The sequence below is a fragment of the Convolutriloba macropyga genome, chromosome 12 (assembly GCF_964194025.1).
Source record: "Convolutriloba macropyga chromosome 12, txConMacr16.3, whole genome shotgun sequence".
Classification (NCBI taxonomy): domain Eukaryota; kingdom Metazoa; phylum Xenacoelomorpha; order Acoela; family Convolutidae; genus Convolutriloba; species Convolutriloba macropyga.
The window spans coordinates 27,527,557-27,550,308 of record NC_134479.1 but is presented as its reverse complement, the minus strand read 5'-3'; the positions used below and the strand labels follow the sequence as shown (position 1 = coordinate 27,550,308).

Below are 22,752 nucleotides of genomic sequence, written 5' to 3'. Positions count from 1 at the left end.
ATTTTTTCCCGAATTTAAGCAATTTCCTGCAAAGCCAATTAGAGTTTGTTTTATTAGACAACTTTTCTCCTTTCAATAATTGATCTCCAAAAATAAACTTTCAGAACCAATATAAAAGATTTTCCCGGAATGGTATACGAAGTACAGAAAACGCAGCCAACTTACACAGTTTCCCCTCCAATTCTTGACATTTCAGCCAATTAATGAACCAAGTCACAGTTGAAGGCTTCGAAAGCTTACCACGGCGAACAGAAAAAACAAATAAATTTTTGAGTTTTTATTCCCAAAGATCTAACATTTCTTATTGGATGTTTTCTTTCGCCCGAGCTGATTAAGAAAGAAGTTGTTTGTCGGTATAAATACATTATCTGACATTCAGATTTCCAAAACTTACATTTCCAATCTTAGTATCATATCTATTAAACAGTAGGTATTGCAATGTTGACTATTCAAAAATTTTTCTGGCTGTTTCAGAGGCAAAAATTGTGAAAAAAGAAAAAATCATAAAATTATTAATGTATGATTTGAATGCTAGTTTCTATTTTGAATCGCGATTTGATTTGTGGGACATAAATAGATTGATCATGTCTTGTTTAGAACTAAGAGTTGTTTACTCTAGGTGCAAAACACTCTATCGTAATCTATATATATATATATATATATATATATATATAGAATATATATATATATATATATATATATATATATTTATATATAATTATAAACACATATATATATATATATATATATATATATATATATATATATATATATATATACATCTATATATATATCATAACGTTAAGGCACGTTTTTTAGCAACGTTTTGTACAAAGGCAAAAACACATCTCATAACCCGACAAATCTAGTTACATTTGTTAGCAGGTCTTAGTCTGGGTCACCAATTTTAACCAATCCGTTCAAAAAACCGATTTTGTTAGGCTAAGCGAACTCTTTTCAGCCATTTTAGAAGCTATTTTTAGTGGGAAATTGGGCAATTTTTGAGAAATAATACGTTTAGTGCTCTTAGAACGGAAAATCTAAGCGAAAGTTTTGGTGTAATATGTACAAAATTCTCTATCTAATGATATAATTTATTCCTTTCAATTTACTCGGTAACATCCTCCGGCCCGGAAGAAGATGTTGGGAGGATTGGTAAAAAATAAAGAAGTGGGAGGACGAGCGATCCAGACGACGTGCGTGCGACTGTGGAGCGGGCAACGCTGTCGGAGCAGTATCGGAGTTCTTCAATCCGAGCAGCTGGATAATAACCCCTAGGGTTTCTATCTTCAACAGTCCAAACTAAGTCACCGACCTTGAAGTTCTGCTCGGCAGGCGTCTGCCACTTAGATCTACTGTTCAGAACAGTTACGTACACCTTGAGCCAACGTGCTCAAATTGCATTGGCGTAAGACTGCGCACGAGCGTACCGCTTACAGTGGTCGAACTCGCCGACGACAACGATCGACGGAAATCCGGTTGCTTGGTTACCAAGTAGAAAATGATTAGGTGTCAATGCGCCTAGGTCGGACGGGTCGGCGCTTACAGGCGTTAAGTGGCGTGCGTATAGTGCCTGCTCAACGAGACAAAAAGTAGTGTTCAACAACTCATCTGTGAGGTGGGGTGTACCGATGATGGGGTACAGTAAATCATAGCGGGCGTACCCCGACGGGGGACGAACCGCTCCACTCCCATTACACAAGAAAGAGTGTCCGTTGACGGAACAAATTGAACATGGACACCAAGGAAAGTTAGACAAGTGAAGAGAAATCCCCACGTCTTCTCGATAGTCCGACGAACGATGACGTAGAGTGGCCCGAAGTAATCAACCCCGATGTTGCTAAAGGGAAGAGACTGGTATGCGCGTCTCTCTTTGTAAGGTCTGCCATGATCGGTTGAAGGGTTGCTGCACGGATTTTTCTACACAAGACGCAGTTTGGAACGTAGTTTAAGGATGGCATAACGTTCCTGTATCTTTGGAAGGAAATCGATGCCCTGATGATGGTTCTTCAGATGAGTATGCCGCCGGAACAGTTTAACAAAAGTATGACCCGCATCCAGCACGATAGGATGCTTAGTGTCAAAGCCAATTTCCACAGCCGTCAGAGTCAACCAGAGGAACGGATGAGGCCATGAGCCCCAATAAACGGATTACACTGAGCGACTGCTCCTCTTAACCCAGTTGTTGTGAAGAAGATTCCTCCTTTTGGTATTGAAGGACTCATTGAACCAAACACTGGAGATGACGCTCGGCTTCGTCAAGCTCAACAGGGTCCGCTGTGCTGCCGTCTACGGTGCGATAACTTTCATGAGGTGGTAAAAGACGGAGCACATATTCGGTGACACGGAGTGGTTTTTGATAAGAACTGAACTCATCAAACGGGATTAGGTTAATGCTTCGTTCCTTAGGGGGCTTGGTTAAGGATGCAGCTAGAGATGAGATGGAGTCATCATCTTGTTGCTTGGTTACAACGCCGAGCTCGATGTTATCAACGACGTCAGTATTTGGTACGAAAGGGAACTGCTTGGTTCTCAAGAAGTCAGGACCCATCACCCAGCTACAGGATTGCAAAACTTCAGCGGACATACCACGTGTGCCAGCATCTTACGGATTATCACAAGCAGCGACGTCTTTCCATTGGTCAACGCTGGTGTTCTCCAGAACTTCACAAACACAATTTGCAATAAAGATGGGTGTTTATTTGTTGAGTTTATCCACTGCAAAACGATGGTACTATCTTTCCAAATAAATACTTTATCCACAGTAACCCTTAATGCTCTACAGATTTCCTTTCTTAAACGGGCAGCGAGGAGAGCGGCTTACAAATCCAACTTAGGAACTGTCATTACCTTCATAGGTTCAACACGGGCCTTGCCCAAGGCAGAGGCCAGCTCTGTTATAATCTCCCCGGATGTGCAAGTTATTTGAGCCCTAAGAAAGCCTACATCACTGAAGACGTCTAGTGAGCTATCACCAAACATGTGGAGTTCAAGATGTTGGTGAGGTCCCAAAAAGTAACTTCTTGGTATAGTGATCTTAGCTAACTGCGGCAGTTCAACACACCAGGCAAGGAATCTGTCAACTGTGTCTTTAGGTAACTCTTCATCCCAAATTTTTTCATTGACATGCCAGATGTCTTTCAAGATTAACCGAGCACCAAAACTAGATGGTGCCACAAGACCAATTGGATTAAAGACCATTGACACTAGACTTAAGATCAAGCGCTGTGTTGAACTTTTCGTGATGGCGCTGTTAGTACTCTGATCACAACCAGGGTATCGTTGTTGTGATCCCACTTAATCCTAAGAACGTGTATTGATTCCTCCTTGGATGAAACGATGGCTTTCGGTTCAGTTTCTTTAGCAGACCAATCAATTCGGTCAGCCAGATCTGGTACACTGCTTACACACATAGTACGCTTGAACCTACCTAGGTGGAGGAGATGTACCAGTTCCTTTGTCCTAATGAGGGCCCCCTCGGGGGATTCCACTGAGTCTAAGTAATTGCCATGCAGAAGTTCTCAATGACGGCTTGAGCAGCTTCTGGTTACTCCTTAGCATTATCACTTGCCGTGCGCTGAAGTTCGTATTTGGCGCATGTGGGAGAACCTTTTGCCCCAAAGATGTGGTGTGTATACTGGCGTACCACAACTTTTGAAGTGGAATCCGTATCCCACAAAAAACGCAATGATGGCTGATCACTTGGCAACACTCCAATTTGGTTGAACATTCCCTCGATGTCGGCGGCTACGGCAAATGGATGTTGACTGAAACGTAGGAGTACATAGATTATGTTTTGTAGTAAGTCAGGTCCGGTAATTAATGATTTATTAAGAGAAGCGCCATGGAATTTATTTGCTCGGTTTAGTACCCTACGAACCTTGCCCGGCTTGTTCGGATTCAAAACTTGATGGTGTGGTAGGTACCACTCTCGTTCCCGGCGTTTTTCCACCTTATGAGCCTCTTTGACCCTTACGATGTAGCACTTGCCTAACTCCTCTTTGATGGTATTCAAATACTTTTACCTTAAAAGCTGGTCTATCGTAGGCCGCTTTTCTAAGGATTTTTATGGAACCAGCGCTGATAAGTGTTTGTTGGGCAGTTCCATTTTATCTTCAGCCCATAGCATTCCGACATCGTGAATTTTTCCATTATGCACCTTGGTGTTCACAAGAATATCAAGCGCACGTTCATCCGCGGCAGATTGTAGGCCTACTTGCTTAAGTGCGCCGTACGACTACATATCATATCAAGATTTCACCTAACTAGCGAGTTCAAAATCTTTCTCCATATTCGCCTTAAAACAAGTCGAGACTAAACCCGAAGACGATGGTAGAGGGCCTCTTAGAATGCAACCTATAGGCAAACGAACGGCAAAAGGAGAGCACTTCTCGTCGGCAGCGAAGTACTCTAGCGGGCGGCTGGCATGATACACATCCTGTCCATGTATCATCTCGATGTTTCCATAGCAATATGTAACCTAGTCTAGAACTGCTAGGTGCGGGTATGTTTCCTGAAATGCTTCAATGTTGATCACGTCGGCGCCTACCTTCAAATCTTCCATCACGTGAGGACTGATTATAAACAGTTCAAATGCTTGGTTGTCGAGTGGTGTTACAGTCAGTTCAACTAGTATAGTGTATACAACCTCCTCGTCTTTCCTGCTTTTCCTAGGGTTCGGGCATTACCTGAACATGTGCTTCTCTCAAACATGCGAACCACAGTTTTGTTTCCGCCACTACCTTTGCTCGCTGAGTGGGAGGCTTTCTTTAAATACATGACTCTCCCAGATACGGTGGTTACCTTTACACACAATGCAGCGAGGGGTTGCAGACGTTGCCGATATTGAGGCTGGTCTCTGAGTGCCCTTAGTTTGCGTATTAGCAGCAGAAGCTCTAGAGGCAACTTTGGTCTTGACGATTGAGTTGGTGTAATCCTCAGTTTTTTCCTTTGATGATTTTTGTTTCATTAAGTCGTGAGCCTCGGCTTTTTGCTTCAACCAGTCCTTGAAATCAAGGAGTGTCGACTTTAACCAATGCTTTTGGACCGTGAAAATGACCCTTTCATATTGGGCAACAAATTTTGGACTGTCATGTTAAGGAGCGAGGCGCTCTTAAGGTCCGAGTCTTATAAAAGTGATTTAAAGACCTCGACAAGACCTGAAATTATAGACCTGAAATGGCTTATGATGTTTTCACTATTGTGCATCTTTAGTTGTGGAAAAGGGCTGAGTTTCTCTAAGTTTGCACCGACTACTGCTTGTGGTTGGCCAAAATTTTGTTCAGTTGTCTTAAGTGCATCCCAATACATTACACCACAGTATGCGAACTCAGCGATGGCGGTTTTAGTTTTTCCAGTTGCAAGAGTTTTTAAGTACGTTAAATTGACGTCATCAGTCAAAGACTGTGAGTCTATGGTGCTTTTAAATTGTCCGAACCATTCATGCCACTGCAAGGGATCACCATTGTACGCTGACAAGTTCCACTGGGGCAAGGGATCATTCATCTTACAAGTGATTGCGTCCGCCAATGGCTTTATCAAAACCGCGGAGTTCAAAGAAAGATCCAAGGGTGTGGGATTCGGCGGGTAACCTCAACACATCGGGTTCGGAACGCTAGCTCCACACGTTTGCGGAATGATTAGAGTAACAAAGGGGGGCCAGTACCTGTGGAAGAACTAACTGGATTTGGTTGCATGAAGTCTGATGTTACGTGGTTTTTGGACCTTGTTGCCGCATGTACATGAAAAGAGGAGCAGAGTGATGTAGGGACATGGGGGTTGCTTAACGGGGCGGGTTGTACGGTGTATAAAATTGCCGATGTACGTACAAATGGTACTGCATTAGATGGGACTGCTGCCAGAAAAAGCCAGACATTTGGATCCAGAGGAGCAGGAGGTACGTGGGTTATGGGGACAAAATTTTTGGGGGTGGAGCTTCTTTTGTGGTGGCAGTGGATGAAGTAATTGTGGTACAAAAACGTTTTCAGAGGAAATGAATGGTGCATGCGGAGAATGGGGTAACAGATTGACGTTATTCGCCACAGTGTTATTGGCGTGTAGTTGGAGTGCTTGTTGCAGCGAAGGAGCAAAACGGAATGCTGATGGGATTAACGGGAAATGCGGCGGTACGGGGTTTAAAAGGGGGTATTGCAGGCTGGTACATTTATGTGTTCTGGTGGCGGATTAGGTGCTAGCGGAGCATTGAAGAGTGCATTTGAAGGTGGTGAACACGGAGGGCTTAAATTCAACGGTCTCGGCCTGTTCGACCTGCGGGAGAATTGATGATCTAACTGTAAACCATCGAAGTGCATTGTTGCCTGAGACAGTTGTCGGGCTGTGTTTGGGGCGTTTAGTTGACTTGGCATACCAAAGTTTATTGGTGGTGATGGAGGCGTAAATTGAGGCTGTTGCTGCTCTTGCGTGATGTTGTTTGCATAACGTGCATCATTGATTACATTGGTTCTATTACTTGGTTCTTGCGGCTCATGGACAGGGAAGTTGATGTTGGCCTCAACTTGACCATGTGTATTGAGATTACAGTGTGAGTTTGGAAGGTGAGTTGAAGAAGGACGTGACCTAATTGCTTGATTGGATTGGGCGATGGAAACAGGAAAGTGCAAACTCGGCTCATTTGCAACATCTGCCGTGTTCTACGCCGGTGACAAATTGACCTAATCTTGAAAAAGTTTCTTGCTCTTGATTGAACTTCTTTCCGGAAAGAGCTCATTTTGCCAATACCAGGCCCATCGTGTGATGCTTTTGTTATCAACTCACTTTCCTCAAGGGCTGCAGCAGCTACTTGCTTGCGATGGTACTCCTCAAGGTGCTCAAATTCTAATTATCGCTATTTCGTTTGTTTCTCAATTTCAAGACGCTTTCTAGCAATTCGTAGCTTTGCCTCATGTTGTTTCCCAAGTTCCTCCCTTTTAAGTCTTGATTTTTATAAGTCTCGATGACGCTGACTTGATCTTCTTGAGGAATTCATGCGAACCTGATCTTGAATGGTGAGAGGTATACTGCTCTGTCTCTTTGTCTTGGACCGAATTGATATACCCTCGAGCAGCAGCAATGAATTTGCCAGTATTCTTTGTTACAGTCTCTAACCATTTTCAAGGTTTTTACAGGCAGCATCTGGATCTTCAATCTTTTGTTCCAGATCAAAGAGCTCTTCAATCTTATCAACTACTCTAATAAAAGCATCCTTGCTTTTCACAATCAGAAGTTCGATCGTAACTTTCCTGTCTTGCTTATCCACAACATTGTTAATTTTTCCATAGATGTTATTAAGTTCAGCCTCTAATTTTGCCCTTGCACTATAAAGTTTCTTGAGTTTGTCCTGCAATGTTGTCATGAACTTATCAAAACAGGAACCAAAAGTTTAATTTGGTACAATTACAAACGTACACACACACATACACAACTAAATGGACGCTGTCTAGCTATGCGTAGCTTTGCCTCATGTTGTTTCTCAAGTTCCTCCCTTTTAAGTCTTGATTTTGCTAAGTCCCGTTGACGCTGACTTGATTTTTTTGAGGAACTCATGCGAACCTGATCTTGAATGGTGAGAGGTATATCGCTCTGTCTCTTTGTCTTGGACCGAATTGATATAACCTCGAGCAGCAGCAATGAACTCGTCAGTATTCTTTGTTACAATCTCTAACCAATTTTCAATGTTCCTGCAGGCAGCATCAGGATCTTCGTTTTTTTGTGCCAGATCAAAGAGCTCTTCATTCTTATCAACTACTCTAGTAAAAGCATCCTTGCACTTCACAATCAGACGTTCGATCGTAACTTTCCTGTCTTGCTTATTCACAGCCTTGTTAATTTCACCATAGATGTTATTAAGTTCAGCCTCTAATTTTGCCTTCGCACTATAAAGTTTCTTGAATTTGTCCTGCATTGTTCTCATGAACTTATCAAAACAGGAACCACAAGTTTCATTTGGTACTATTACAAAAGTACACACACACATACACAGAATAAATGGACGCTGTCTAGCACTGCGTAGCTTTGCCTCATGTTGTTTCTCAGGTTCCTCCTTTTTAAGTCTTGATATTTCTAAATCTCGTTGACGCTGACATGATCTTTTTGAGGAACTCATATGTGAACCTGATCTTGAATGGTGAGAGGTATACTGCTCTGCTGTGTCTTTGTCTTGGACCAAATTGATATACCCTCGAGCAGCAGCAGTGAACTCGTCAGTATTCTTTGTTACAGTCTCTAACCATTTTCAAGGTTCTTACAGGCAGCATCTGGTTCTTCAGTCTTTTGTGCCAGATCAAAGAGCTCTTCATTCTTATCAACTACTCTAGTAAAAGCATCCTTGCACGTTACAATCAGACGTTCGGTCGTAAGTTTCCTGTCTTGCTTATCCACAGCATTGTTAATTTCACCATAGATGTTATTAAGTTTGGCCTCTAATTTTGCCCTCTCACTATAAAGCCTCTTGAATTTGTCCTGCATTGTTGTCACGAACTTATCAAAACAGGAACCACAAATTTAATTTAGTACTATTACAAAAGTACACACACATATACGCAAGATAAATGGACGTTGTCTAGCATTGCGTAGCTTTGCCTCATGTTGTTTCTCAGGTTCCTCCCTTTTAAGTCTTGATATTCTAAATCTCGTTGACGCTGACATGATCTTTTTAAGGAACTCATATGTGAACCTGATCTTGAATGGTGAGAGGTATACTGCTCTGCTGTCTCTTTGTCTTTGACCGAATTGATATACTCTCGAGCAGCAGCAGTGAACTCGTCAGTATTCTTTGTTACAGTCTCTAACCATTTTGCAAAGTTCCTGCAGGCAGCATCTGGATCTTCAGTCTTTTGTGCCAGGTCAAAGAGCTCTTCATTCTTATCAACTACTCTAGTAAAAGCATCCTTGCACTTCACAATCAGACGTTCGATCGTAACTTTCCTTTCTTGCTTATCCACAGCATTGTTAATTTCACCATAGATATTATTAATTTCAGCCTCTAATTTTGCCCTCGCACTATAAATTTCTTGAATTTGTCCTGAATTGTTGTAATGAACCTATCAAAACAGGAACCACAAATTTAAATTGGTACTATTACAAAAATACACACACACACATACACAACATAAATGGACGCTGTCTTGCAATGCGTAGCTTTGCCTCATGTTGTTTCTCAAGTTCCTCCTTTTTAAGCCTTGATTTTGCTAAGTCCCGTTGACGCTGACTTGATTTTTTTGAGGAACTCATGCAAACCTGATCTTGAATATTGAGAGGTATACTGTTCTGTCTCTTTGTCTTGGACCGAATTGATATACCCTCGAGCAGCAGCAATGAAGTCGCCGGTATTCTTTGGTACAGTCTCTAACGATTTTCAAGGTTCTTACAGGCAGCATCTGGATCTTCAGTATTTTGTGCCAGATCAAAGAGCTCTTCAATCTTATCAACTACTCTAGTAAAAGCAACCTTGCACTTCACACTCAGACGTTCGATCTTAACATTCCTGTCTTGCTTATCCACAGCTTTGTTAATTTCACCATAGATTTTATTAAGTTCAGCCTCTAATTTTGCCCTTGCACAATAAATTGGTTGAATTTGTCCTGCAATGTTGTCATGAACTTATCAAAACAGGAACCACAGGTTTAATTTGGTACTAATACAAAAGTACACACACATATACACAAAATAAATGGACGCTGTCTAGCAATGCGTAGCTTTGCCTCATGTTGTTTCTCAAGTTCCTGCCTTTTAAGTCTTGATATTTCTAAGTCTCGTTGACGCTGATTTGATCTTTTTGAGGAACTCATATGTTAACCTGATCTTGAATGGTGAGAGGTATACTGCTCTGCTGTCTCTTCGTCTTTGACCGAATTGATATACTCTCGAGCAGCAGCAGTGAACTCGTCATTACTCTTTGTTACAGTCTCTAACCATTTTGCAAAGTTCCTGCAGGCAGCATCTGGATCTTCAGTTTTTTGTGCCAGATCAAAGAGCTCTTCATTCTTATCAACTACTCTAGTAAAAGCATCCTTGCACTTCACAATCAGACGTTCGATCGTAACTTTCCTGTCTTGCTTATCCACAGCATTGTTAATTTCACCATAGATATTATTAAGTTCAGCCTCTATTTTTGCCCTCGCACTATAAAGTTTCTTGAATTTGTCCTGCATTGTTGTAATGATCTTATCAAAACAGGAACCACAAGTTTAATTTGGTACCATTACAAAAGTACACACACACATACACAACATAAATGGACGCTGTCTAGCAATGCGTAGCTTTGCCTCATGTTGTTTCTCAAGTTCCTCTTTTTTAAGTCTTGATATTTCTAAGTCTCGTTGATGCTGATTTGATCTTTTTGAGAAACTCATATGTGAAACTGGTCTTGAATGGTGAGATGTATACTGCTCTGCTGTCTCTATGTCTTGGACCGAATTGATATACCCTCGAGCAGCAGCAGTGAACTCGTCAGTATTCTTTGTTACCGTCTCTAACCATTTTTCAAGGTTCCTGCAGGCAGCTTTCGGACCTTCAGTTATTTGTGCTGGATCAAAAAGCTCTTCATTCTTATCAACTACTCTAGTAAAAGCATCCTTGCACTTGAAAATCAGACGTCCGATCTTAATTTTCCTGTCTTAGTCATCCACAGCATTGTTAATTTCACCACAGATGTTATTATGTTCAGCCCCTAATTTTGCCCTCGCATTATAAAGTTTGTTGAATTCGTCCTGCAATGTTGCCATGATCTTATCAGAACAAGAACCAAAAGTTTAATTTGGTCCTATTACAAAAGCACACACAAACACATACACAACATAAATGGGTTAAATCGAACCCTAGTATGACGGTTTTCCTAGCAAACCACCAAAGAGCAAAATTGTTCGTCGAGTACAGTAGTACCCCGCAAAAGAAAGAAAGAAAAAGCGGTGAGCGCAGAGAGCGCAACACGGGACAGAACGGGAGACGGGACGGACGAGAAGAGATCCCGAACGAGCAACGCACGACACAACGTGAAAACTGACTGACAAACGGGATCGTCGGGCAAACAACGCGCAACGAAGCGGGAAAAGGGCAAGGGTGGGGCTGAAATATCGAGCGGACGGCGGGCGACGAAACGTGAAAACGGTACGGAAGAGAAGGAAACCTCGAGCTGAGGCGCGCGACGAAACAGGAAAACGGTACGGACTGGACGAAAACGTCGAGCGGGTAACGCGCGATGAGACGGAAAGCCGGGATAGCACGGGAGGGAGACGGTATGCCAAGAGCGAGGAGGCGGGACGAACAATGATAGCGGATCACTGCAACAATTTCAACCAAACAAAGTAGCCATAACACGGGTACAAACTTAAGTCACACCGTAGAAAGAGGGAGAGAAGCTACTGTCTGGTAAACTAGCACAGATCATTATGGGGCTTTATCTACCAACATCAAATCAATTTACGGCAACGAAGTAGTATAAACATAAATCGAAAAAGTCAGGAAGTTTACTAGCCGTAACTCCAGAACAAACTTAAATCACACTCTAGCAAACCACCATACCCAGACAACCATACCCAAAATACCCACACAAAAGTGCATACTAATAAAATTCAAGCTACAACAAATTGCTGGCAAACAGAAGTGATGAAAGTCACGAAACAAACCAACCGTAACTGCAGAATGAACTTAAGTCGCACCCTAGCAAAGAACGAGACTAAACACCAAACCAGCAAACTGGCAGAAAAAAAATTACTGCAGCAAAAACTCAACTTTCTACGTCATGCAGCAGATAAACGGTGGATAGAAAGAAACACGGCGACATAGAAACAAAAAGACGGAAAAGGAAAATTAAAACCAGATAACCTGCGGAAAACGGACGGTAGTGATTAACTCAAAAAAAAGCGAGAGCGAAACGTTTAGTAAAGCGCAATTGGAGAGAACCAACAACAAACTAACACGTAACTCGTGAGTAAACTAATTCAAACCGCCAGTCAGCGGGTAGACTCCCACAACAACGCAAGACAAAGTGACATTCGGGTTATGAAGAGCTTGTGTGAGTTCCGCCTCCTCGAACGCATGAAGGGTGCGAAGGGTTTTACGACGGCGCTTAGAATTTTTTTTCGGTCAGGAGCGTTTTATCAAGGACCGGATGCTGTTCTTTTGTGCTAACACTTTAGTGATTGTTTTCAACTCAAGCGCAGGCTTCTGATGTAACGTTCTGTACTCTTTATGTAAAATACGATCTTTTTGTTTACGTCTAGACACAATGTGTTACACTATATGGATGTTAACTAGAGTGATACATTTGAGTTGATTGTAAATATCAAGAGTTCACTTTCTGGGGCAATACACTATAGCTTCTATACGCTCCTGATATTTTTCAAGCACTGCAATAAGCTGCCAAGGTGTTAAAGGATTATTGTTGTTACTGCGATGACGGGACAATAAATTGTTCATCACTTCATGCCATATAACTAGCCTCTTTCTATTACTGAAAAAATGATTCAATTGGAACTGAGCCGTTTTTCGTACTTTCACCGCGTTAGTATTGAAACTCGCACCCGGTAATGCGTAAATTCCTTTTCTATTATGGTCTTGTAATGCTTGAGGCAAAATTTTTATGGCGTGATGCAGTGAACTGGCAGCTAATCTACAAACCATATAAAGTTTTTACAACATAACTGATGTGAGCTTTGCTCAGACTCCGAACCTTGATGTTAAATGCACAATTTTCAAGATTTTCCAAGAATGAGCGCTTATTGTGAAAAAAAATCAGCGACCTGATTTTTTGTGAAGTTTGAAAAACATGACCCAATTTGTTTTTTTTACGACGTTTTAATCTATCTAACTACTATATAAGTATGCTAGAATGATCGGATAGATTTTTTTCCAATTTTTGCAAATTTGGTCAATTTTTTCACTTTTTTTCTTTGCTTGGCGTGATTTAAGAAGTTTATGGCTTTTTTAAAACCAAATTCAGCGAGATATAACGCAAAAAAACAATTATCGCATTTTTTGTCAAAATTTTTTAATATTGATGTTTTTAAACTCAAAAAACTATGAGGGATAGGTTATCGTTGACCAGAGGAATTGAAAATACCGGATTAGAGGAATTGAAACCAAAAGATGAGGAGGTTTACCAGAATTGCCAGTTTCTCTTATATTATGTTACTGCAACAATCAGAAGTTTTTTTTCAACATGAGAAACTTTTTTTGGAGGAGTCTTACAGTTTTCCATCCAGCGGTGTTCAGATCATTTCCTTTTCTTTCCGCATTTTGTCCATCGAATACATAGGAAGAAGAGGTCCATCCCACATGTACCCAGTCGATGGAATGATGGCAGAGGTGTCCACACTGTGATAGAGTATGACGTAGTCAACTGCCAGTCGAGCATACTTGAAATATCACTCAAGTGCCCTTCCTGAGTTCTCGCTCTGGTCCACGGGTAGGAGCACTTTGCGCTGGCCGGGTTGAGGTCTCTGGCCGTTTGAACTGGTTGCCGAGGTCCAATGTTCAGAAGTCACCTTAGTCGGTAAATAGAATTAATTGATGAATTTGTACAATCAAATAGTCTGACAAGAATTAACCACGCCTCTGTCTTCGGAGTTTAAGAGACATCAACCAGTTTCTGACCTGGCTATTACACTGCTTGGATTACTTGTGTCTTTGATTCTGGAGCTTTACTGAAGCGGGAAGAGGACAAGTTTGAGCAGTAGAACTCTTTAGTCATAAGCAATGAGTTGTCAGTAAGCACAGTTCAACAACGGCAAACCAACCATTCAATCACTATTTAATAAATTTATCACAACAATTAGGCTAAAAGAGTGTGCACTAGAAGCGGCTCAACGAGCGGCACCAACAGTAAAGGCGCTAAAACGCTCTTACGAGAACTTTTATTCAAGTATTTAACGCAACAAGCAGCTTCTGTCCAATAAGATCAAGGCAAAAAAGCAAACTACTTCAAAACGGCAAATCTAGTAACATTTTTTGGCAGGTCTTAGTCTAAGACTGATCACCGAGAAGTTTTTGAAACACAAAATTATTAAGCCTAAAAAGAGCGCAATCGATTTAGTATATTAGTAGACTCAACGAAAATTGTGTTAAGCGAACTTTTTCCGAGTTTTCTACGTGAAATAGAACGCATTTTGTTTGCATTCCAATGTTTTTGTTAGGCTTACATGTATAGAAGTTTGACGTAATCAATTCTTTCTTTTTTCGCGTTCATTTCTCGCTTTCATTTCTCGCTGCTCTTTTATTTACTCATTAACATAGAACAATCCCGTAAATTTTGTCAATTTTGCTGCAACGCTATTTATATGTTTTTTAAAATCCAATTTGTTGTCCAGCAAAACGCTTAGATACTTTACTTCTTTGCTCTTTTTAGGGGCGGCGTTGTTCAGTCTTAGATCATTCATCAAAGATTTCACACCTAAGTTTAGATTATTCATTTTTTCAACATTGAGCGTCAGATTATTATCGCTTAATTAGAGGCCAATGTCGTCAATATCACGTTGAAGAAGAAATTCACTTGCATTTTTTTTGTGGCTGCAGACCAGTATCGTCGGCATAGAGCGTTATTGTGGAGCAGTTCCATTGTTGTCTGATGTCATTGACGTATATGATGAGAAGTAGTGGTCCTAAAACTGAACCTCGAGGCACGGCAAAAGTAACAGTTCTCGGACTCGTTCTTGCAGCACCATATCTAAGAATTTGTTTTCTATCAGATAATTAAGATTTCATAAATTCAAGCATTGGGCTTCTCAAACCTATAATAGCAATTTTTCGAAGAAGTAAGTTATGATCAACAGTGTCAAATGCTTTTTTCAAATCTAGAAATAATCCTATGGAACACTTTGGCTGGTTTTCTAAAGTGTCGCCAGCGTTTTCAACAAAATGCGCTAATGCATCAATTGTCGTCAATTCCTCTTTGTCGTCTGAAACCATGCTGATATGCCTCCAGGAGATCAAGGACTTCCAAAAAATTAGATATTTTCTGTACAGTTATTATGTTTCAAACACTTTTGCAACAGTCGGGAGTAGAGAAATTGGTCTGAAGTTAGATGGCTCCTGGACATCACCATTTTTATGTACTGCTAGTATGATAGCTTCTTTCAAGCAAGGTGGAAAACTTCTTTCATCGATACAATTATTGAATAAATTTGTTAGTATCGGCACAATTACACATTCGGCTTTCTTCAAAGAAAAATTGTTCAATTCAAAACAATATGTGCTATATTTGGTTTGCATTTTGTTTATTGATTCCCGTACTTCCAGCAAAGTGGCACTGGTTAGTCGCTTTGATTGTACACTGATACTACTGCTTTTAGAAAGATTCTCTTTTTTAGACTCAAAATCTGACGCTAAGATTTTACCAACTGAAAAAAAATAGTCTACGAATTTATCAGCTGTTTCTTTATTGAGCCTACCTTGCGTTGCAAATTTACCTTTCAATCTGCTAATGCAGTCAAAAAAAATTTCGAGTTTTTTTTGACGATCTCCATTTATTATTCGCTGATAATACGTCTCCCTTTTTTCTTCTGATCAGTTTTTGCAGCTTGTTACGTAGTGCCTTGAATTTGAGTAGATTGTTTTTTTCTTTAGTTCTCATAAAATTTTGGTATTGGTGTCGTTTCTTGGTAGCTAGATGTTTTATTTCGTTGTCAACCCTTATTTTTTTTTATTTTTTGTACCTTTACAAATTTTCGCAGGAACAAATTTTTCAACACATTTATTCAACAGAAATTGAAAATTTTTCTTGATTTCTTCACAACTTGATTGGTCAAGGGTTAGTTCAAGCTTCTGAAATTCATGTTGCAATTAAATTGAAAATTAATAATTGAATTTGCGTCATTGAGTTTTGTCCACATTTTAATCATACGATCATCATCAATTTCTTTTTCTAAATGATTCAATTTGGGTTCAGAGTATCCAAAAAAGAGCGTATAATGATCTGTTATTGTAGTTGTTGACATTTTCAAATCAATTTCAACGTTGGTATACACGGCATCAATATATGAAATAATAGTCTTTGTTTCTCTAGTGCAGTGCGCAATTTCTACATAATGCAGATCAAAAGACAGCAAGGTATCTTGCAAGGTTTTTAACTTTGACGAAACGGTGTGATGATTTATATTAAAATCCCCTCAAATAACCGACGTAGAGTCTTCCGGAATAACAACTTTCTCAAAATGGTTTCCTACGCTTGTGCTTAGTTTTTCGTTGAACGTGTTTGGTTTGACGTATATTGTAGTTAAAAAAACTATTAAATTTGACGCTAAGATTTTACCAACTGAAAAAAATAGTCTACGAAATTATCAGCTGTTTCTTTATAGAGCCCACCTTGCGTTGCAAATTTACCTTTTAATCTCCTAATGTAGTCAAAAAAAAATTTTCGAGTTTTTCTGACCATCTGCTTTTATTATTCGCTGATAATACGTCTCCTTTTTTCTTCTGATCAGTTTTTGCAGCTTGTTATGTAGTGCCTTGAATTTGAGTTGATTGTTTTTGTCTTTAGTTCTCATAAAATTTTGGGATTGCTGTCGTTTCTTGGTAGCTAGATGTTTTATTTCGTTGTTAACCCACATTTTTTTAAATTTTTTGTACCTTTACAAATTTTCGCAGGAACAAATTTTTCAACACATTTACTCAACAGAAACTGAAAATTTTTCATGGTTTCTTCACAACTTAATTGATCAAGGGTTAGTTCAAACTTCTGAAATTCATTTTGCATATCAAATTGAAGATTAATATTTGAGTTTGCGTCATTAAGTTTTGTCCACATTTTAATCAGACGATCATCATCAATTTATTGTTCTAAATGATTCAATTTGGGTTCAGAGTATCCAAAAAAAAGAGCGTATAATGATCTGTTATTGTAGTTGTTGACGCTTTCAAATCAATTTTAACGTGGAATACACGGCATCAATACAAGAGTTAATAGACTTTGTTGCTCTAGTGCAGTGCGCATTTTCTACATAATGCAGATCAAAAGACAGCAAGGCATCTTGCAATGTTTTTAACTTTGACGAAACGGTGTGATGATTTACATTAAAAGCCCCACAAATAACCGACATAGTCTTCCAGAATAACAATTTTCTCAAAATGGTTTCCTAAGCTTGTGCTTAGTTTTTTGTTGGTCTTGTTTGGTTTGACGTATATTGTAGTTAAAAAAACTATTAAAATTGAGCAAAATTTCGCTGACCAAATTTGGCACTCATTGATGGTGTATTTGTTTACTGTTTCAAATTTTTTTTTTCAAAAAAAACCAACTCTTCCTCTAATTCTTTTTACACCCCTACTGATAGTGACGATTTTTTGGTAACCGTCTAGTTGCAAACAAGCAGTGTCATACTCTTCGTTTATCCAGATTTCTCGTTTAGCAGGGTAAACTATCTAAACTGTTTACTAGAATTTGAAGCTAAATTTTTGTAAATAGATTTTATATTTTGAAGCATGAAGAGCTTTCGCACTTTGTTGTACTAAAATGATGTGTACAAAGGAAGAAAAGCGGGACGACCATTGTCTTCCATAGATTATAGCAGCAAACGTAAAAGGGTTAGCGGATATAACATTAGAGTTAAAACAACTTTAGTTACCAGAATAAAAGATTGTTTTTTCGAAAAAAAAAAGATAAAACGGTAGAAAGACTATGTGTTTAAATTTTAATAGATAAATATATAAATATAGCTTAAAACGAAAAAAAAAGAGAACGATGAAAATAAAAGCTTTTCTGCTAAGATCATGTACTTGGAGAAAGTTTACAAGTTTAATTAAGAGCTTTAGGCTAATAAGAGAATTAAGAGATTAATTAAAACCAATTTGATGAGTAGAATCGAGTGTCTCTAAATGCGCCACTGTTACCGTGCCTTGGATAATTAATTATCCAAGGCACGGCCACAGAAAGCGGTCCGCTGGAGCCCGCAACTACTAGATGACCAAAAAGTAACATACTTTTGTTTCTTGGTACACCGAAATACAGTCTAAATTCGAAACACTATTACACAATTAGATTACACAATTATTACTTAATTTTCAGCTTGCATTTATGTTGGCTTAATATTATGTCAACTTACTTTGTGTTCTGCCCATAAAATCTATCTATATTTGTGTCAGAATACCAAGAATAAATTTTTTATCAAATGAAACAACAATATCACCACTCTTCTCAAATTTCAAAACACTGAATGTTTTTATCTTTTACGTTTGTGTACTCTCATTTCTGCCTCCTCGCTTTCTTCTTTTTCCACAGTGTCGTTATTAGGATTATCCCACGGTTGAGCTTCTCCTGATCCAAGAATCAGAAATAGAAAACCTCCGAGTATTGAAATGAAACCCATCAAGTAAAAACATTTCAGCCATAGTTTCGCGCTATGTACGTTGTCATCAATAAGTAAACCCACAGCAATGGGCATGAAACTTGAGGGGAGGGATCCGATTGCTGTGGCCAGGGCAACGCAAGCACCCGAGAAGTAGGGTGCAATGTCAACGTTATTGCAGTACCCGCCAGCGTAGAAAAAGCCGAAAAAGAATCCTGCCACACACAGAAAGAAAACCGCCAATTCGGACCAACACTCCGCGTAGCCAGCGGCGACCAGGAAAATAGCAGGAAAAACGGCAGATATCATTTGGTTTGCTTTCCTAATAAAAGTGGTTGTGACCAAATGTTGTTCACGTAGAAAATCTGTGTAGAATGACGCAATAATTGAGCCTATCATGCAACAGAGCCACAACAAGGCACAGAATAAAGCGTTTGTGTTCAGGTCAAAATTGAGCACGTCTGAAAAATATAAGGGCAAACCTGTAAGCAGCGCATAATCAACGCCACATGTGCACATAACTGCTGACAAAAACCCGTAAAATGGTCGACTTTTCAGCATTTCTTTCCATGGAATAGAATGTTTTCTTGCATCGTTGACTTCTGTCAGCTCGTTAATGTAATTTCGTTCACATTCGGATATTCTTGGATGACTATCGGGTGAATCGGATGCAACATACATCCAGGAAAAGAACCAAATGACTCCCAAAACTCCGAATAGGAAGAATGGCAGGGGCCAGCCGTCGAGAAACCCCAGGTTGGTCAGGTATCCGGCAATCGGGTAGCATAGAACTAAACCAAAAGAGCAACCAGAGAGCGAAAGACCATAAAACATGGTTCGTTCTAGTTTTGGCGACCATCTGGTTGTCAAATGTCCAAATGCTGAAATTACCAGACCTTCTACCATTCCTTCGGCTAATCGCAACAAAACAAGCCACGGAACACCCAAGTTGGCAAAGAGCGGGTTTAACGTCAACAGAATCGCTTTGAAGAAGACAGTATATCCGAATGTCCTCGAACCCCCGTATTTTGATGCTAAAACTGCACCAAATAGCTGTGTGAAAACAAAACCATAAAAAGGGGCAGCTAAAATAAATGATTGCTCTCTGATCGTCCAATCAAAAGTTCCGTCATAATGATTGGCTATTTTGCGATCAATTGAAGCTGGACAGTTTTCGTTATACGAGCCGTCACTTGAACCGGAGTCAATAACCATCTTAACAATCGCGATACTCATCGTAACTCTCATCGTCATCAAAGATGAAAAACCGAGAAAACCAAAAAACGCAATTTTGAATCGAGTCGAAAATATTTTCCCACGCAGTGTTTGTTGGTAGTTTTCTGTTTGCCCATCAAGATTTGGCATAAGCATTGCTTTTTCATCGTCATCGACAAAACTCGATAACATCATAAAGTGGGCTCAGGTTCGAAGTAATCGTTTATAAAATGGAATAAAAGCAGCTATCAAATGCCCTAAAAAGATTATTTATTCAATCTAAGCAATCCCAGGCTGAGGTGTGTGCTCGCAATTGTCCTGACGCTCACACTTATCAGACTATTTCGAGCGCGCACTTGATCACCTTGTGCTCGGAATTACATAACAACTTCTAGTGTACGAGAGCCGTTGAGTCCGATGAGAGGTGGATCCCAGCGTGCTTTAGTTTCATCAAAAACGGCCTCGAGCGCAACACATTCTGATCATAAACAGCTTCAATGCAACGGGGTCTGATCATAAAATTTTCGAGATCAAGATAGTCGATAATCCTGTGCTCCAGACCTTTAGATCACAGAGCATTTCGAGCGCAACTGAGTCTGATCAGACACTATTTAGAACACAAGTGCGTCTAATCAGAGACCAATTCGAGCGCACTGATTTTTGCATTTTTTTTTGTATTTGTTACTGAGAGATGATTGATCTGCCATGAGGCAACAATAAAACAGCGTTCAGATTAGAGACTGACCTAAAGTCCGACGGCTGTAATCAGAACCAAGGGGTGTGGAAGATATCAAATGCCGGTCTCGTTTAGAGGAAACTAATTAACTGTAGACAAAGAAGTTTCTTATGGAGAGCTGTATGAGTTTATCGATTGAGTCAAAAATGTACACTACGGGTTTAGCATAGCTGTTAGTTCAATTAGCCACCTAATGGTTACAAAAATTCACAGAGTTCACCTTAACTTTTACATTGTTTAGCAAATTTTAGCGGTAATACCTCAACCCGGGAGTCTGATCAGAAACACATTTGGGTGAAGGCGGTTTTGATCGAGAACGCAGGTCTTTTTGAGCGCAGTGAAACTGTTGAGCGCATTTGATTCTGATCAGATAAAATTTCCAACGCAATTCGAGTGCACAGAAACTGTCGAGCGCAATTGGGTCTGATCAAGGACTGCTTCGAATGCACTTGGAGTCACGGAAGCTGTCAAGCCGGTTGAGTCTGATCAGAGACACTTTCGGTCTGGGATGGTCTGATCATAGGCAGTTTGGGTCTGGGACGGTCTGATCAAGACGATTCAGGACACCTCAGCCTTGGTTGCTTTATCAAACATTGCTCAAATTACATTGACTATCGCTATCAGAACTTTTGAGCTTTTTGGGTTGCTCCCCATTCCAGCCCCTACGCAATACCCTAAATGTATCAAAATTGGGGGCATAATTTTTAGGTGGTGTTTTAATGGGAAGACCAAATGTTTTAACTTTTCGACCAGATTATGACAAAATATTTTTATCCATAGTACTTTGATTTGCATTGCAATGGTTTTCAACAAAACACTAGAAGTAAACAACAAAGTAATCGATTTTGATGCCTGGTGGTCATCCAAAAGAGAATAATGTTAAGTCGGAGAATCTATATTATGATAGACAAAACATAACGGATCTTTCAAACAAAGATATCTTTTAAAATTAGGTCTTAAGAAGTATAATGTAATTAGAAAATTTATAGCTGTTCACGTTAAGTGTTACTTCAGAACTCATTTACGAGATTGCATCCCGCTGCAAAATTGCGAGGTAACTTAAATTGTCTTCATAAGATTTGCTTCCGTGATTCCATATGGGATCGCTCACTTATGTAAATTCATTTAGTTACGTTTAGAGTGGTAGGTATTGTGTATGAGTTTAAAAAACAGAATTCATCAATCGAACATTTTTCTTGCCAGTGATAGAAAAAGCTGGCAAAAGATTTCAGAAAAATGATTCAAAATTACTCCGCAAATCTTATTTGCTCACTATCGACTGGAAAGCATGGAGCAGAAGATATTGCATGGACTATAGCCCCAATTTCATAAAAAAAATTTAAAGTTGATTATGTAGAAAACAAAATTGAGATAATATGTTAATGCAGAATCCATCTAAATTTCGTAGAAATGCTAATTACTGGTTATTCGAATAATATTATCAGGCTCTATAAAAAAAAATCTAGCAAATATTTTGATTCGACTATATGCTTCCCCAATATTTCAAAGCATTTCTTACGTAATTTTTAGAAAATTTCTCGACCCGGGTTCTAACACTGTTTCTTAATTTGAACAAGGTATATTTCGTTAAAAAAGAAGTGGTTATAATCGAAACCAAGTTGATAATCTGCTGACGTCAATTTGAGTTATAAGTAACAGAACTCAATTACTAATAGAAGAACTGAAAAATCGGGGAAATTCTTTTCCGATAAAGTTGGGTACTTGAAATCTTTCTCCGTGCCTGTCTCGGACAATTGTCATACCATGAACATAAAATCACATCACTGCCGTCGCAAATCTAAGTAATTTCATCTGAAGTTGAAAACAGAAACCACACCTGAGTTAAACGCAGTTACCTGTTTAAAATCAATTAACAAAAATTGCGTGCTGTTGAATTTAAGCAGACCAGCAACAAGACCAAAAAGCCATTAAGCCGATAAAATGAGCTCAATCTTCTAACTTTTCACTTCTAACGATTGTGCCAAAAATTTACGAGATAAAATGGCTTTTGTGTAAACTATATAATGTTGATCAAAAAAGTTGAACTTAAATATAAAGTTCTACGTTTAGTATTACCAGGTCAAGAACTTTTTGTAAACGAAGAAAAACACACATGAGCATGAATTAACATGAATGAAACGATACAATACTCGATAACTTTGAAAAAGTACACAATTTTAAATTTATACCAAACGAGAAACTTTTGCAGACACGGTTGCCACTTTACAAACGACAATTATTCATACGAAGGTCTTATATGATGTAATATACATACTAAAAATCATATATTTATTAGAGACCTTGTACGATGAGAACTTAGGCCCTTGCATAATTTACTTCAAGTCAAATGTTTGTCAGATTTGTGGTTGTTTGTGTGAGTAACCATCCCTTAAAATTTGGCGAGGAAATTATTTAAATCGTACATTTCCTTGTACCGGAATCATATATCACCATGCATGAATACCGAAAATCACATACGATCTCCTATGATTAGGAAAATAAAATTGATTTTGAATGATTGAAAGGATT

General features: G+C 39.3%; 1 protein-coding gene across 6 annotated transcripts; it reads right to left on the bottom strand.

Annotated features, from left to right (window-relative positions):
• Positions 1–18,072: 18,072 nt before the first annotated feature.
• Positions 18,073–22,184, bottom strand: LOC142350298 (sialin-like). Of its 6 annotated transcripts, none has more exons than XM_075402102.1 (2): positions 21,839–22,184; positions 18,073–19,744 (listed from the first exon to the last, which is right to left on the bottom strand). In XM_075402102.1, the coding sequence occupies exon 2, from the start codon at positions 19,680–19,682 to the stop codon at positions 18,147–18,149; it is 1,536 nt and encodes a 511-aa protein (XP_075258217.1). In that variant the 5' UTR covers positions 19,683–19,744; positions 21,839–22,184; the 3' UTR covers positions 18,073–18,146. The 6 variants fall into 6 exon arrangements, with proteins under 6 accessions (XP_075258217.1, XP_075258218.1, XP_075258220.1 ...); XM_075402103.1 differs by having other exon boundaries at positions 21,894–22,184; XM_075402105.1 differs by having other exon boundaries at positions 21,946–22,184.
• Between the last annotated feature and the right edge of the window lie 568 nt (positions 22,185–22,752).